This window comes from Chelonia mydas, chromosome 5, assembly GCF_015237465.2.
Source record: "Chelonia mydas isolate rCheMyd1 chromosome 5, rCheMyd1.pri.v2, whole genome shotgun sequence".
NCBI lineage: Eukaryota > Metazoa > Chordata > Testudines > Cheloniidae > Chelonia > Chelonia mydas.
Genome location: NC_051245.2, coordinates 45101259 through 45118513, shown reverse-complemented (window position 1 = coordinate 45118513; position 17255 = coordinate 45101259). Strand labels below are relative to the sequence as shown.

The 17255-nt window shown below is 40.3% G+C and overlaps 1 protein-coding gene across 2 annotated transcripts in view; it reads right to left on the bottom strand.

Moving 5' to 3' along the window:
- Positions 1–804: 804 nt before the first annotated feature.
- The window catches only part of TBCA (tubulin folding cofactor A), a 62288-nt gene continuing 45837 nt past the window's right edge, over positions 805–17255 (bottom strand). For both annotated transcript variants that reach the window (XM_027829004.3, XM_037902967.2), the window contains exons 3-4: positions 3218–3304; positions 805–1514 (exon numbers count right to left, since the gene is read on the bottom strand). In XM_027829004.3, the coding sequence (XP_027684805.1) occupies positions 1434–1514; positions 3218–3304 (168 nt within the window). In that variant the 3' untranslated portion in view covers positions 805–1433. The remainder of the gene's footprint in view (positions 1515–3217; positions 3305–17255) is intronic.

Here is a 17255-nt window from a genome sequence, read left to right as displayed (position 1 = left end):
TTATAGTTAACTAGTGCACAGAAGTGCAAATGGTAGAACAAATTAACTATCTGTAACTGCATTATTTGGTTGAAATGGGTAATTTCTGTTCTACAGACTAAGAAATGTGCAAAAATTAGGCCCCAATTCAGAGAAGCAGACTATATATAGCAACTATGGTTTGGAAAATGCATTTGTCTGCAATTAATTGCAGGTGCAATTGATGTCATTTAAATAGTTAATTATCTGACTACACCCACAAATCAGTTAACTATATACTTTCGTGACAGCCAATGCCTACCATTTTGTACTTGCCAGGATGAGGTCCTATTCAAAGCCAGGCTCTTTAAATAAAAGCTTATTGGAATATTTATATAGCACCAGAAGGACAAACAGTACTTTGTTGCTCTCAAAGTACATGCCAAAAGGTCATATACTCAGTAAATTAACATGCAAAACTTTGCTTGCCAGAAGAACCCACAGCTTATTTTTCAGATGAGTTGTCCCAAAAGAACCACAGGATTTGTACAAATTTAAATACTCTTGCATCCAGACGAAACGCGACTCCATTAGTTCCTTCACAGTATCCAGGTCCTGGCCTGTATCCAATAAATCACTTATTCTGTCAAGAGCTAGCAAAGGGGCATAGCTGCACCCTGAAGAAAAAGGTTCCCTTCTAAACTTCTGTGAGTAGGTTCCAGTTGACAATTTTTTGCAGGGGCAAGTAGTGGGGAAAATACTGGACATCTACCATATTGCTCCTCGCAAAGGCTATTTCATTCTGGTTATGCCTGATCTAGAACTCACATATGAACGCACTCTATCTTAAAGGTTGTTTGGAATCAGATCTTTATTTAATGTCTTAGGCCCATTTCTAGTTAGTACTGTACTTTAAAATAAGAACTAAAGAGCATTATATATTTGAGAAGTTACATATACATAACACAAGTTTGTAAAAATATACAACATACTAGATTACAAGTGTCCTGTTAGAATATGCAGGCTTAATCGCTTTAAACTATTTCCTGTTAGAACAGAAATTTGTTAAGGCAAATGCTTTCCAACTTAAGTAGTTTTGGAAATATCTGCTGAGTCACCACATTCCTCACACATTTTAGGATAATAATAAAGATGTTAAGTTGTTACAGAAAACTCATCCTCACCAACTAGTAATTCCTAGCTTTATCTCAAAGACAGGTGTTGGGTTTTTTTTGCAATTTGATACTTTGAGTCAATTAAGTTTTCTAGCCATACGCAAAATATAAAAACCAAAAATGTATCAGACAGTAATTTATTTGATGTCTCCAAGTTAGAGAAAGGCCAGTCATTTGCAATTGCATAAAGGGAATCTCAGCGAGTCATCATTCTTACACTACTTTAAATAATACAACAGTGATCAAACTAAAAATGTGGAATGGACCCAGGCTAATGCATAAGACAGTACTGAAGAACATCTAGGCTTCCAACTTCACTGACTCCAGTACTGAACGTGCATCTTTATATTCTTCAGCTTCTTCCAACTCTTTTTCATTTTCCTGAAATTCAATAAAATAAAATTAGATTTCTTTATACAGCTTTAAGTACTCTGAAAATAACTTGGACGTGCTTTCAATGACATAACAGATGTTATATTAAAATTCCATTTTTTAGTGCTGAGTGTTAGATGTAATAACATCGCTTGCATCATTGGATTAGCTCCTTGGGGCCAACTAGTTTAAAAAATATGGAGGCAAAAAATGCTAACATCAGTCTAAGATTTTGTCCAACATCATGTGGCTCCAGTTTAAACTTCGGGTGCCATCCTAAGTAAAGGGGAAGTCCAAGAAACATGAAGGGCATTTCAATATTGAATACATTAATTTTAAAGAAATTTAGGCAGTTCCCACTTCCCCTTTTACAGTGAGTAAAGCAGTTAAATCATGCACATGTCAAATTTAGAAGTACCAAGTCTGAATTATTTGTATTTTCTATATGTTGTTCAATTAAAGGAATATTCAAACCAAAATGCAGCCCACACAAAAGTTTGCAGAAATGGCAACAGAGGTAAGACTAACAGTTAGGAAGACTTGAAACCTTCGAGGCTGTCCATTTAAAAAGAGATTCTTCTTCGAAGTTCACTTTAATGGGAACTATGCAAGGGTGTTGGGAGGGGAAAATGACCTTTAAGAACTTTTCAGTATTAAGTTTTGGATTTGCTGAAAAATTTCAAGTCTCTTGATCAAAATACATTATCTGTTTGCCTTCTCAATTTAGGGAACAGTAGCAATGACTAATCAGTAAATTACGCCAACCCCTTCATGTAAATAATCTGAAGACCACTATGCACCTGCAAAAAGATGAAGTCTAACAGCTTGATCCCGCAAAGCGCAGAGCGCCTCATGGAAAATCTGACAAGCCTTTCAACTCCCCTTGAAGTTAACAGGAGTTGAGGTCACTCAGCATCTTGTAGATTCAGGCTCTAATGCTGGCAGCTTAACGGAGATCAGCAGAGGGGAATTCTACCAAGTCATCTCTCCTTCACTCACCACATGTGGGTAAGATTCCTTTGTATAGTTACACTTCACAGTAATGTTTAAATCTACATGGGTAACTAGACTGCTGGTAAAGAAACTGTCAGCTTTTTAATGTAATCCTGTGACCTTAAAGCTAAGTAAAGCAGGTTTGGGCCTTAAATTCCTATATCACCCCTATTCATATGCAAATAGTTCCACTGAAATCAAGCTAACTACTTATCTTAAGAAACTGATTATTTTTAATGATCAAATAATCAAAGCAAGCAGAATGTTCCATCTGTAAACCTGAATTCACCTAAAGAGATTAAGAGGTATGGCAATATAACTTGCAAAGCAAGGGACTCCACTTTAATGTCTCAATATTTAAGTGTCTACTGGGTACATGTCCCATTTCCGTGTTTCTTAACTTCCTTTTATTGAAGCATACTACTGATTGTATTGTTTCGCTATATCTACACTAAACTTTGTATTCACTTACGGATACACATTCTGAAATCAACTATTGTGCTACATAATACTAGTCGTGGAAATATACACAAAATACTATACAAAATACCATATACAAAGTAGAAAGTGTCCAATCTTAGTTGGTTTCATTATACTATTACACTGAGCTAAATAATTTGCTAATACAACACTATCAATGAAAGAATCTGGCTTTTTAAGTCTTTGTGGCTAGGAGACATGAAATGCTCAAGGTAAGAGTTATTTTGCGCTATACTTACTAATAGTTGACTAAGATCTGCATGCGCAGCTTCTAATCTGCGTTGGCAATCTGGAATCATCATTCGAGATTCTTGCAAGATCTCTATCTGTGAAAGAGAAGCCCATGAAACAAATGAAGAGCATTTTAGTATTGAATAAACTGATTTTAGAGCTCACACAAAGCTCATTCTTTTCTAAAATAGTTGTCAAAACGATTTTCAAAGATGTTTAAAACAGCTACCTCACAGAAAATACAGATAATTTCACATTAATGACACTACCTTACATCTTATTTAACAGATATAATTGCTTAACATTTGTAATGAGTAAATTAAAGCATATATAAGAAAATGATTTTTATATGGCATTTCCATGTCCTACATATTATACATATAGTATAATTAAACATGACAAACTAAGTGTAATTAATGAAGTCTTTTAGAATAAATTTTTTCCAACGGAAGCAAGAATTAGCTGGTAAAAGCTTTCCATATACAATATTTGTTTAAAAAGACTATTTAAAATAAACTATTTTCCCTACTGTCATGAACTAGCTTCATCCAAAATGGGATCAGCTGGTTATATAACTATCTCCTGCATCTTTTGGGTAATAAAGAAAAACAGTGTTCAGATAATACCACATAGAGATAATTACTGCATGAAAAAAGTTATTGAGTTATTGATCACATCGTGTGCACACTGCAGGAGGTTCTGACTGAAAGACAAAGGCAAAGAAAAATGAAAAGCAGACCAGCAGGCTCATATTTTTGATGCTTATCATGCATAAAAAGTTATTACTTATCCTTCTGCTTCATTTTAGGAGAAAGATTATTCTCACCATGCACTTTGAGCAAAATTACCAAACTGGCACCCCACTGAATCTGAACATCTTGCCTACACCTAGAGAAAACAAACTTCAGAATTATACAGAAAACCCACTTATATTTCATGGAGTATTTGTGGACCTGAAATCTATACACTGAAAAAAGGGTGTGTGCAGCATTGTTCTTCAATGTATCAAATCTATTTAGAAATGAAAATCAATTAACAAATCAAAGTGTGAAACCTGGTGTGACAAAGTTCCTCCTCTACCTTGGTGGGTCTTGCGCTTATTGGTGGATTTGCTCGCCTTAGAGCTTCACAGCAGCCCTCAGTTTGGCCATTTTCATGAACCCACAGTCCAGGTCAACTCCTCCTGTGTCTGACCAGGAGCTGGGAGGTTTGGGGCGAACCCGGGCCCGCCCTCTACTCCAGGTTCCAGCCCAGGGCCCTGTAGAATGCAGGGTTTAGAGTGCCTCCTGCAAGAGCTGTGCAACAGCAACTCCTCCCTGGGCTACTTCCCCATGGCCTCCTCCCAACACCTTTAACCTCACCATAGGATCTTCCTCCTGGTGTCTGATAATGCTTGTACTCCTCAGTCCTCCAACAGTATGCGTTATCTCTCTCAGCTCCTAGCACCTCTTGCTCCCAGCTCCTTACAAGCGCACCACAAACTGAAGTGAGCTCCTTTTTAAACCCAGGTTCCCCGATTAGCCTGCCTTAATTGATTCTAGCAGCTTCATGATTGGCTGCAGGTGTTCTAATCAGCCTGTCATAATTGTCTCCAGAAGGTTCCTTCTTGTTCTGGAACCTTCCCTGTTACCTTACCCAGGGAAAAGGGAGCTACTTAGCTTGGGGCTAATATATCTGCCTTCTATTACTCTCCTATAGTCATCTGGCCCAACCCTGTCACACTGGCTAACCTATAATGTAAAGCTTTTACTTTTAATGGCGCACAACATTCTTTCACTCAAAAGGATATTTTCTCCCTTCAATGTCACTACACAGAGTGGTATTAATGGGAATTATATATTCAAAAGAGGGGGGGGGGGAGGGAGAGCGCGCACGTGTGAGAGTTCAGATGCATTAAGGCCCCAGGCCAGCAAAGCACTTGAGTAAATGAATATCTTTAAGCACCCAAATGATGGTCCCATAGAATTCAAAGGGACTGTTCTTGTTCTTAAAGTTACATGTGTGCTTAAGTGCTTTGCTAGTCTGGAGCCTATATAACCATTTTAGATAAAAATGGGTCTCATGGGGGGGGGGGGGGGAAGTTTCCAATTCAGTCTTTACCTTCCCATATGAGAAATTAAGAGACAACCTTTCTACTTTAATGAAACATTAAAAGGTGACAAATTTAAAATACAATGGCAAGAAATTAAAAAGTTGAGATTCTCAATAGCAAGATCATCACTTTTATAAAAGAAAAAATGGCCCTGAAAAGATTGCATAATTATTTTAATGGTTCTACAGAAAAATTCAACATTTAGGTTTAAGTAGAAGAGGTACTGGAATTTTTAAAAAGTTAAGATGAATTTACTATCCATTAAAAGACCCTAAATTTATTCACAGACCAGGTACAGCATATGTAGTAGAAGTGCATGATAATCCACCACATTTATATGCTTACCTCTATTCTGGAAAGAACACCTACAGAAGCAAGAATAGTCTGATCGCCAGGCCCAGTCAGTCAATCACTGACCTCTGTTGGTACTATTAACAAGTTGTACACTATCATGCTGGTAGATGATGTGGAGAAGAGACCAATTCATTTTACATAGGCCACTGAACAGCTATCAGAGAAAAAAAGATTTAAGCACTGACTTAGAATCTAGAAACTCTACAGCGCTAATCCTGGCTTCTTCTGTGGCCTTCGTCAAAGGGGCAGATGAAGCCACATGAGTCCTTCAGTATGGGAGGAAAACTGGCTAAGAATTGTAGAGGTAGTTGCAGTGCTTCCAAATCATTGTGGATTGATTTAAATCAGCAAACAGAAAATCTTGATTTAAATCAGAGTTTACTTATGCTTTGCAGTATACTTTTTAGTTATTTTCCTAAGGAAAGGTTGATTCTCGCTGATTGGTAACCATTAAAACATTGATTTATAATTAAATATAGCCATTGCAGTAAATTTGGTACTTCTTTTTGCTAACCAGGAGGATATATTATATTTACACAAATTTCTTTAAGCAATTACATAGCTTAACATACATTCAGATTCTTACATTTTTATTATGTTAGCAAATGCACCATGCACCATTTTCTATTTACTAAATGATAATTATTTTACTCTGTCAAGCTTTATTTGGATGAAAATGGGTATGCAATTAAATGTAAAAAATTATTTTTTATTAGTTAAATGAAACTACCTTAAATGTGCTGGATATTGTTTTTTCTTATGTAAGTTTATCAAAGCATGATTTGCATTTAAAAACAAGTGACATTTAGTTAATCAACTGATGGTTTCTGGTCATCACATCCTTCAAGACTTTAGAATTAACAGATCTCATCCTCATACTTTGTTTTATTCGCAGATTGGAAGAACAAAGAAGATTCTTCCTGCTTTTTCAATTCCTAATTGGTTTCTTAACTTTGAATAAACTATAGTCATTTAAATGAATTAATTGAATAAACTGAAATGAAGAAAACATTCTCTCCCTACCTGCAAATGGCAGTTGAAAACTGTGTTAGCATTTCAGCAAACACTGGTTTCAACAGCTTAATCAGTCACTTCCACCAGTTCAGTGGTTTAACTTTCTTTAAAACTTTGGCAGCAAACTTCTATTGCTTACTGTTTTGTTAAATTAATAAAGTTTAGACTTTTAACACAGGTTGTCAATTTCAAATTAAATTGCACATATTTTTATGTTTAAAAAGAAAAAAGTATTTAAATCAAAAATCCAATTTAAATAAAATCAGATTTTTTAATCCAGTCTGTTCCAAAATTTCTTGGGAAGAAGTGATACTAAATAGAAAATGAAAGGGGGTGAAATTCTACAGTTACATTTAGCAGGCCCAGTGACAACGGAAGCCTGAAGACAACTGCGAACTATTAGACAGAATTCAGAAATTCTGGGAACACTTTGATTCATACAAGAATGTTACCTGGAAAACTAACATTTTCTTTACAACAGCTGCACAGTGAGAACACTGATCACAAACCTTCAAAATAAAGCTTAAGTGTGTAAATCTGAACAGTTAGATTAATATAGTAACTAAAGATGGGATTTTCAAGGAACCTAAATGGTTGGATGTCCAAATCTCATTGAAATCTGAAAGTCAAAGGGCACCCAATTCCAATACACACCTCTGAAAATCCCAGGTTGAATTATTTGTGCTAGAACTAATAGGCAGGTCAAAGGAAGGTTATCATAGACTTTAAGGTCAGAAGGGACCACCATGATCATCTAGTCTGATGTTCTGCACACTGCAGGCCACAGAACCTCATCCACCCACTCCTGTCTCAACTTCTGGCTGAGCTACTGAAGTCCTCAAATCATGATTTAAAGACTTCAAGTTACAGAGAATCTGCCATTTACACGAGTTTAAATCTGCAAGTGCCCCATGCAAAGGACAGCAAAATAAAACCACCCCCAGTTGTCTCTGACAATTTGATCCATGGGAAAATTTCTTCCCAACAGCAAATATGGTGATCAGTTAATCTTTGAGCATGGGGGCAAGACTCACCAGCCAGACACCTGGGAATGAACTCTCCATAGTAACTCATAGCCCTCTCCATCTAGTATCCCATCACCAGCCACTGGAAATATTTGCTGCTAGCAGTCACAGATCAACCAGATGCCATTATAGGCAGTTTCAGTTTCATCAGACCATCCCCTCCATAAACTTATCAAGCTCAGTCTTGAAGCCAGTTAGGTTTTTTGTCCCCACTGCTCCCTGTGGAAGTTTGTTCCAGAACTTCACTCATCTGATGGCTAGAAGTCTGTCTATTTTCAAGCCTGAACTTGAAGGCCAATTTATATCCATTTGTTCTCGTGCCAGCATTGGCCCTTAAGTTAAATAACTCCTCTCCCTCCCTGGTATTTATTCCTCTGATGTATTTATAAAAAGCAATCATATCTCCCCTCAACCTTCTCTGGTTAGGCTAAACAAGCCAAGCTCTTGAGAGTCTTGTCTTATAAAGTAGGTTTTCCATTCCTCTGATCATCTTAGTAGCCCTTCTCTGTACCATCATGAGAAACTAACCTGACTTTGCAAAGATCAATGAATATTTGGGGGTTATTGAGAAATGTGATGCCCGAAAGTATTAAGCATGGAAAGAACTAAAGTGTATCTGATTAAAAATGCTTGTTGAGGCACAATGACAGAGTACTTGGGTAAACAAACCAGATTTGTTTATAAGTGTACGGGCAAACATTAAAAAGGGATCCAGCACAGAGGGTGGTTATGTACATAACAGAAGCAATTTTTTTTTTTTTTAAGATTAGTGCTCTTAGTGTAAAATGCAAAGATGTCAAAAGAAAAAATTGTTATGAACAAAGCTTTGATGATGAAAAAAACATCTTTACTGGATCTCAAGTTTACAAAGCAAGGTTATACAATAGATTGGGTTGTGAAATGGGAAACAAAGCATTTCAGAAACAGATATTGGAAATGAGCACAATGTGGTCAGAGTAAGCATACACAATATGTAGGGCCCTACCAAATTCACGGTCCATTCTGGTCAATTTCAGAGTCCTAGAATTTTTAAAATAATAAATTTCATGATTTCAGATATTTAAATCTGAAATTCCATAGTGCTGTAACTGTAGGGGTCCTGACCCAAAAGTGGGCTGTTGGGAGGTTGCAAGATTATTGTAGGGAGGTTGTGGTGTTGTCACTCTTTCTCCTGTGCTGCTGCTGGTGGGGCGCTGCCTTCAGAGCTGGGCACCTGGCCAGCAGCCACTGCTCTCTGGCCACCCAGGTCTGAAGGCAGTGCAGAAATAAGGGTGGCAATACCATGACCTCCCTAAAATAACATTGCAACCCTCCCATAATCCCCTTTTGGGTCAGGACCCACAGTTTGAGAAACACTTGTCTCCCTGGGAAATCTGTATAGTATAAAGTAAAAAAGACCAGATATCAGGCATTTTTCACGGCCGTGAATTTGGTAGGGCCCTAACAATATGATTAGACACTGCCTGATGTTAAAATAGAAAACTAAGCTTGTTTCAAGCTGAAGGCAAAACTACACTGGCACTTCTGTACAAGGACAGATACCAGACTGTAGAGTTTTAAACAGTGCAACAGGAAGTTCCAAGTCTTCATGCATTGAAGAGCAGTCTGCTATTGCAGATGGTCAAACAGGTGTGTAACTTGTCTACTGAACAAGACACAGAAGATTTTCTTAAGTAATCAGATGAGATATTTAGTGAACTGGAAAGCATTAAGTATATAAAAACATCACACACCGATACAGACTCCAGTATGCACCACCTACACACACAACTTGGACAGTAAAAGTTAGATATTATTAAAACTAATCTAAACATCAGCTGCCTCTGTTAACTGAAAGTAAAAATAAATAAATAAATAAATATTTGTACAGATCCAAAATAAATGAACAGAGCCAAACACAAGTGCTAGTCCATCAGAAACATAAAAGTATTTTAGATTTAAGCAGAGAAGTTTAGGAAGTTCAATTTTCGATATCAAGTTCAGAACCACAACTTCTGCTCCCCTTGATAAATATGTTTAAGTAACTCCCATTTTAAAACTGACTAAGCATCGAAGGTGTACCAAAGCATCACATTACTGATCTTTTGAGAATCTGGATGTGGTGGAAATAATTGCTGCTGATTTGGGATGAAGAAGAGATGAATAATCTGCAACATGCCAAAAAACAGAACTTTAGATTTAACAAGAACAAATGCCAGATTGGGTTGAATTAGTTTAATTGTGCAGGACGTACATGGAGTGACAAAGTTTGATCAGATCCAAGAAAGGTGAGAACTACTGCAAAAAACACACACCAGGTCCCCAAAACCAGAGATTCATGGGATGTTGAACATGTAGATAATTCTATCAAATCAGAGATAAATTTAAGTGGTCCACTTAAAATGCTATTTGTGGACAGTACAGAATGGCACTGAGATAACTTCATCAAGTTTTTCCTTTTTGCCAGTTATCTGGTCAGAATGTTACTCAACATCTAGAGAAAGAAAGCCCAACGGTAACTCCCCAAGTCCCAGCTTGGCATGGTAATAGCAACAGCAATACTGAATTTGATCAGAGTAGTGAGAAAGTTGGTCCTAAACTCCCTGCCATGCTAAATAAATTGGCAAATTATCCCCAGAAAGAAGTAACCAAAAATGGAAGGGAACCCTTACCCCAACAAAAGCATCTAATTAAAACAGATTTCGATAACGCTTATGATGGTCTGTAGTTATAAATATGTATCCTCACCACAGTTTAAAAAAAAAAACAAACAAAAAAAAAACCAACAGATTTTAGTTCAATTGGATCCTGGTCAAACCATTCAATTTTGTACTTTCCTTCAATAAGAGTGTGTTTCTCACCTTGTTAAGTAACTGAGGTTCTTTGAAATGGGCATCCCTGTGAGTTCTCCACTGTAGAGTAGTGCCCATTCGTTGGAAGGATGGCGCTTCGGAGCTGGATTAGCAAATCAATGATAAGATAAGTCAGTTTTAACAGAGCATCTGAGATCAAATCTTGCTCAGTGGTGTATTGCTCCGTCAACGTGTGAGCAGATGCTCAGGTGACTGCTTTACAAATGTCCATGATGGATACATTGTTTAGAAAGTCTATCAAAGTGGAAAGTGATCTGCTGGAGTATGTTCAAGTCCCTGGTGGGGGGTGCAGCTCATGTTGTCGGTAGCAAAGGTGAATGCACCCAGGAATCCATTTAGAGAGCCTCTGCTTGGATATAGTGGATCCTTAGATCTTTCTGTAACATAAAGGAATAGTCTTGGTGATTTCCTGAAGGGCTGTGTCCTTTCAAGATACAATGCTAGCGACCATCTCACATCTAAAGAAAGAAACATCACCTCTCGTTTGTTCTCATGAGGTCGATGGAAGGTGGATGGGTTGATTCAAGTGTAATGAAGGTGGTATTTTGGGTAGAAATTTAGGATGTGGTCGTAAAGTAACCTTGTCTTTGAAGAATATTGTATATGGGTGGGGGACGGAGGACATGCCATGAGTGTCCCTAGTTCTTTCATTCGTCACGTGGATGTCATCAATGAAGGTGGCCTTTCTTGTCACCATAAGTGTTGTCATAACCATACAGCTAGGGGTAGCCTAGAATTCCTCCTTACCTGTAAGGGGTGAAGAAGCTCAAATAACCTGGTTGGCACCTGACCAAAAGGACCAATGGGGAAAGAAGATACTTTCAAATCTGGGGGAAGGCTTTATTTGTGCTTGTTGTTTGTGTGTTCTCTGGGGAAGCAGAGAAGCATCAGATCAGAAAACTCCTTCTCCTAAAATGAGTCTCAATATTGCAAACAAAGTAAATAAGGCAAGGCGCATTAAGATTATCTTTTGTTTTTAGCTTGTGAATTTTCCCTATGCTTAGAGGGAGGTTTATCCCTGTTTTTTGTCACTTTTAAGTTTTGCCTAGAGGGGAATCCTCTGTGTTTTGAATCGGATTACCCTGTAAAGTTACCTTCCATCCTGATTTTACAGAGGTGCTTCTTTTACTTTCTCTTTATTATAAAGTTCTGTTTAAGAATCTGGTTTACCTATTTGGTTGGTATATTATTCTCAAGCCTCCCCAGGAAAGGGGGTGAAGGGGCTTGGGGGGATATTTTAGTGAACAGAAACTCCAGGTGGTCTTTTTCCTGAATCTTTGTCTAACTCACTTGGTGGTGGCAGCAGTACCCATCCAAGGACAAGGAAGGATGTGTGCCTTGGGGAAGTTTTTAACCTAAGCTGGTAGGAATAAGCTTAGGGGGTCTTTCATGCGGGTTCCCAAATCTGTACCCTAGAATTCAGAGTGGGGAGGGAACCCTGACAGGTGTACAAGTGAACATGTGGCTAATGGTTCAAACAGGGGACAGGTGAGACAGCATAGTTCTAGGTTGGAAGTGCCAGGGTGGGGATGGGGTATGTATCTCAGGATAGAGGTTCTGAATACCCCCTGAGGAATCATTTAGTGAGAAAATGGGTGAAGACTGAGAACCCATCAACTTTTTGAAGGAAAGCCATGATGGCTGCGAGGTGTACTGTAAGTGGGCTTGATGACAGACCAGACTTCTTTAACTCCAGTATATAATCTAGAACCAGTGGCAAGGGGCAGGTAATAGCTGTGGCTTGTCTATTCTGGCACCATATATGGAATCTCTTCCACTTGTGAAAGTAAGTATAACATGTAGTTGATCTTCTGCTGTTAAATAATATATCTTCTGAACAGGTCAGTTCAATGTTCCGGAGCCATGGAGGAGCCACACCTTCAGGTAGAGAATCGGCACGTTTGGGTAGCGATCCTGGTCTGCATCCTGAGACAGGAGGGGGGTGTGTGTGTGTGTGTGGGTGGTGGACAGACAGACATCTTCAACAGGTATGGGAACTAAGTGTGTCTGGGCAATGGGGCAGCTATCAATATGTCTCTGGATTGTTTGGTCTATCTTCTGTATCACCCCGGATAGCAGAGGTGCATCCCATTTGATGAGGAAAGCATCGTCCAGAGACTGGGGCTTCAATCCTGCTCTTGAACAAAAAAAGTGTGGACACTTGGCATTCCAGGCTGTAGCAAAAAGGTGTACAGTTGGGAAACACCAGCATCTGAATATATTCTATAAAACCCTGGTGTTTCTTTCCCACTCATAGTCCTGAGAGAACTTTCTACTTAGTGCAACTGCTGTGGTGTTCTGACATCCTGGTAGATAGGTAGCTGGTATGTTGATGTTGTGATGAATGCACCAGTTTCATAATGTCATTACTTTGGTGCAGATGGAATGTGACCTTGCTCCCCCTTGAAGGTTTCTATAAAACAAGCAAGCGATGTTGTCTGTTAGTACCTTTATAGTCTTATTCCTCCTGATCACAGGTAAGAAGTGTGAGTGCACTGCAGACTGCTCGTAATTCCAGTAGGTTGATGTGTAAAAGTTGACTCTGGGAGTGGTGGGGGACCACCTGCCCTGAATTGTGTGGTTGTGCAAGTGTGCTCCCAAACCTAATGGAGATACATCCGCTGTAAGTATAACGGACAGAGGGGATTGCGTGAAGGGGACTCAGACACACATTGTGGGGTTGAGCCCACCAGTGTAGAGAATTTTTGATTCTGAGTGGCATCGTGAGACACTTGTTCAGATTGTCTGTGCGGAACATATGTTGTCCAGAGCCAGCCCTGGAGACAATGCATATGTAGCCTGGCATGCCTTACGACAAAAATGGTTGCTGCCATATGCCCTAATAGTTGGAGACAGGTCCTAGCTGATGTCTGTAGGATGGTTTGTGCTGTGGCGATCAAGGGTGACAAATCTGTGGAGTGGTAATGAGGCTTTGGCCTCCAGTGCATCAAGGTGGACCCCACTGAACTCTAGGTTTTGAACAGGGTGTCAGCGTTGATTTTTGCATGTTTATTTTTTAGTCCTGATTGAGAGAAGAGAACCATTATCCTTTGAATAGCTTCTACAGCATCTTCCTGAGAAAGACAGCTGTCTAAGTAGGAGAATATCATGACTCCTTCCTTGCAGAGTTGGTCCACCACAACTGCAAGAACCTTGGAGAACATCGGGGGCACCACAGAGAGGCCAAAAGGCAGTACTCTGAACTGGTAGTGATTCTGTCCCAGAATGAGTCGAAGGAAGCTCCTGTGCACTGGGTGTATGGAGATATGAAAATATCCATCCTGGAAGTCGAGGGCCGAGAACCAGTCCCCCTGTTCCAGTGCTTGGATTATAGCTACTAACGTGACCATCCTCAATCACTGAACCTTCATGAACATGTGGAGTTTCCTTAGGTCAAGAAAGGGCCTCCATTCCCTGCTCTTTTTCTGAGTTAAGCAGTAGTGGGAATAAAAGCCTCTCCCTCTGTGTTGTGTCAGTACTGATTCTACAAACCCAAGAGGAGGAGGTGATTTATTTTGTAGAAGATGCTTGTGAGAAGGGTCCCTGAAAAGGGACAAGGAGAGAGGGTGGATAGGGGTGGGGGGGGAGAGGAAGAGAGGGGGCAAACGGGATTGGAGTAACCAGTGTTTATACATTTCTAATATTCATTTGTCCAAGGTGATGGTCTGCCATACTGGTGGAATGGGATCAGGCGGTCTCCGAAAAGATGGATGATTGTTGATGGTTCCAGCGCTTGGAAATGGGAAAGGCATCTTGGGCCCTTGACCAAACCCTCAAAATTGCTGTTTCAAGGAGGGTTGTTGGGATGTTGATGGCTGAAATGGGAATGGTCTACGTCTCTTAGGCCTCTGTCTCCATTTTTGTAGGTCGGGTCGTATTGTTGCTGTGGTTGGACATATTGGGGCAGGCCTTGTTCATTGTACTGACTGGTATTTCCCCGGCTTCCTTCTTTGTGCAGGTGTGTAAATGCACAAAGACCGAAGAGTTGCCCTGGAATCCTTTAGGGTGTGGAGGGATTAGTCAGTCTTGGCCACGAACAATTGCTGGCGCTCAAAGGGAAGATCTTTAACAGTAGACGGGACCTTCTTGGGAAACCCAGAGACGTGGAGTCACGAAGCCCGTCACATAACTACTGCGATAGTAATGGATCACGTGGTTGTGTCTGCCACGTCCAACGAAGCTTATAAGACCATCCGTGCAAGGTGGTGGGGGGTTTTTGTTATCCGGGATACAGTCAATAAATTTGGACATCTTAGAATCAGAAATCTTAGAATCAGAAATCTTGGACATCATAATTTGTGTGGTTGTATTTGGTCATCAAAGCTTTGTAATTGGGGATTCTGAATTGCAGAGTTGCTGACAAACAGGCTTTGTGCCTAAAGGGTCTAACTGTTTCCAGTCCTTATTGTACAGGGTGATTCTGGAGTGGTGCTATCTTTATTCATGGCCTCTACCACCAAGGAATTTGGTGGGAGATGTGAAAACAAAAAAATCCAATAGCCTTAGAGGGGACATAATATTTGTTGACTGCTCTTTTACAAGTGGGTGGTATTGTTGCAGGGGTCTGCTGGATGATCTTGGCTGGATCCATGAGTGCCTCATTTACAGGAAGCATAATCTTTGATGTTTATGTCTGTAAAATATTCAACAGCTTATGTTGAGATTCCACAACTTCTTCCAGGTGTATTTCGAGCATCAGCAATTATTTTAAATAGCTCCTGGAACCGTTTAAAGTCTAAGTGGTGAAGGCATGACTGCTTCATCTGGGGAGGACAAAGAGAGATTGATTGGAGGGGTGACTTCTCATTCCAAAGCTTCCTCCCGTTCCTCAAAAAAGTCTCCTCCGGAGGCTCTACCCACTGAGGCTGATGGGGAGCGCCACCTCCTCTCCCTGTAGGTGCTAAAAGGCCTAAAGTACTGGTGGCTGTATGGAGGCCATGGATTCAAATAAGGCCACTGTGATGGGAATGGCATTGGTGGTGGCATCCATGGATGTCCATACCATCCTTGGGTGTCACTTGGCTGATAACTGGCTTGCTCCAGTGGTCGTGCAAATGGGTGAGGAGTGGTCCCCTTCCGCCTCATCATCATCGCTGGAAAAAGGAGGGGTTGATCTTAGTGGTGGTATAGATTGGCACGGTTCTGAGTATGCCGGAGTATGAAGAAGGGGAGATTCTGTTGTTGCACAGACTAGCAAGTCCTTATGATAAAGGAATTAGTGTGGTGCTGCTAGCCTCGATACAGAGGATGGTGTTTGTATACAGTACTGCTGTTGTAGATGATGTCACTGTGCTATGCACTAGGGGACCAGTAGATGGCGCCACAGACTGTAGTGATGTTGAGCTGCTTGGTGCCAGATGTTTAAGAGGCTCCACCGGTACTAAGTAGGAGGAGGTAGGCTTCTCTCTGTCACTCCTCTCAGAGCCAGCCTGCTTAAGGTCTTTGGCTTTCGCAGTATCAGCAGTACCGTAAGATCCCGCCGACTTGTAGGTGCTTAACCATGCTGCAGTCGGTATCAAGTGTGTTGAACGAGTCAGGGATCACTTCTTTTTGGCTGGTTCCCTGGAAGGAGAATTTGTTGCCTGCTTTTCCCACCCCCCACCTTTTTTGAGGACTGTGATAGGGATGGTCTGTCAGGGGCCATCGCTGGCATTAGAGCGGGGGGGTGTGTATCTGTGTTCTGGGGGTCAGACACCAGGTGCAGTGACTTCTGCCTCGGTATAAGTTTTAGCTTTAGGTCCCTTGCTTGTGGTAATGAAGATACTTCTGAATAATGTGTCTCGCCAAGGCAATGGACACACTGAGCATTTCCATCACTGACCGGGATTGATTCCCAGCAAGCACGGCATTGTTTAAAGCCCGGAGATCTGGGTATGCCCATCAGTAGCATTCCCCCAGGAGAAGGGGGTTAAAACTACACTATACTAAAGCGTGAATGGAAACTTAATGGTATCTGATAATTTAAAAGAATTTTTTAAAATAAAATAAATAGGGAAGAGGAGGGTAACTATATCTAACTCTATTCTAACACCAAGTAACAGTGTAAGTCTAAGATATAACGAAGTGAGGAGGTGCTGCCATTGCTCCATCTGAGCGAAGAGAGTTGAGAAGGAACCGGTGGCGGTTCGGTCACATACCACTATGCAGCCACCAGAAGTGGCACAACATGGGGAGAGCGCATGTGTTACCAAAGTGGTCACTACTACTGAAATTCTCCGATCACAGGTGCAGGGGGACACAGATTCACCTAAAGTTGAGCACCCAAAGTGACACTCCTCGAAGAAGAATTTATCATTATGTGAAAGGTTAAAAATGATCGTCCTGCCATCTTTTACCTATGTTGGATATAATATTTCAAACAGAACATACCCCTCATAAGGTGACAAGGTCGGTGTGGTAACATATTTTACTGAACCAATTTCTGTTGGTGGGAGACACAAGCTTTTGAACTTACACAGAGGTGTCCTTCAGGTCTTGAAGATGAGCTGTATGTAAGCTCAAAAGCTTTTCTCTCTCATCAACAGAAGTCAGTCCAATAAAAGATATTACACCATCCTCCTTGTGTATCTAATATCCTGGGAACCAATGTGGCTACAACAACACTGCACACAAGGATAAGGTGCACAGGAAAAGAAGATGGGGCCAAGAAAGCAGAGATGTGTTAATCAGGAAGGTGTCCTTATTTCATAGTATAGTTCACCTTTTAAGA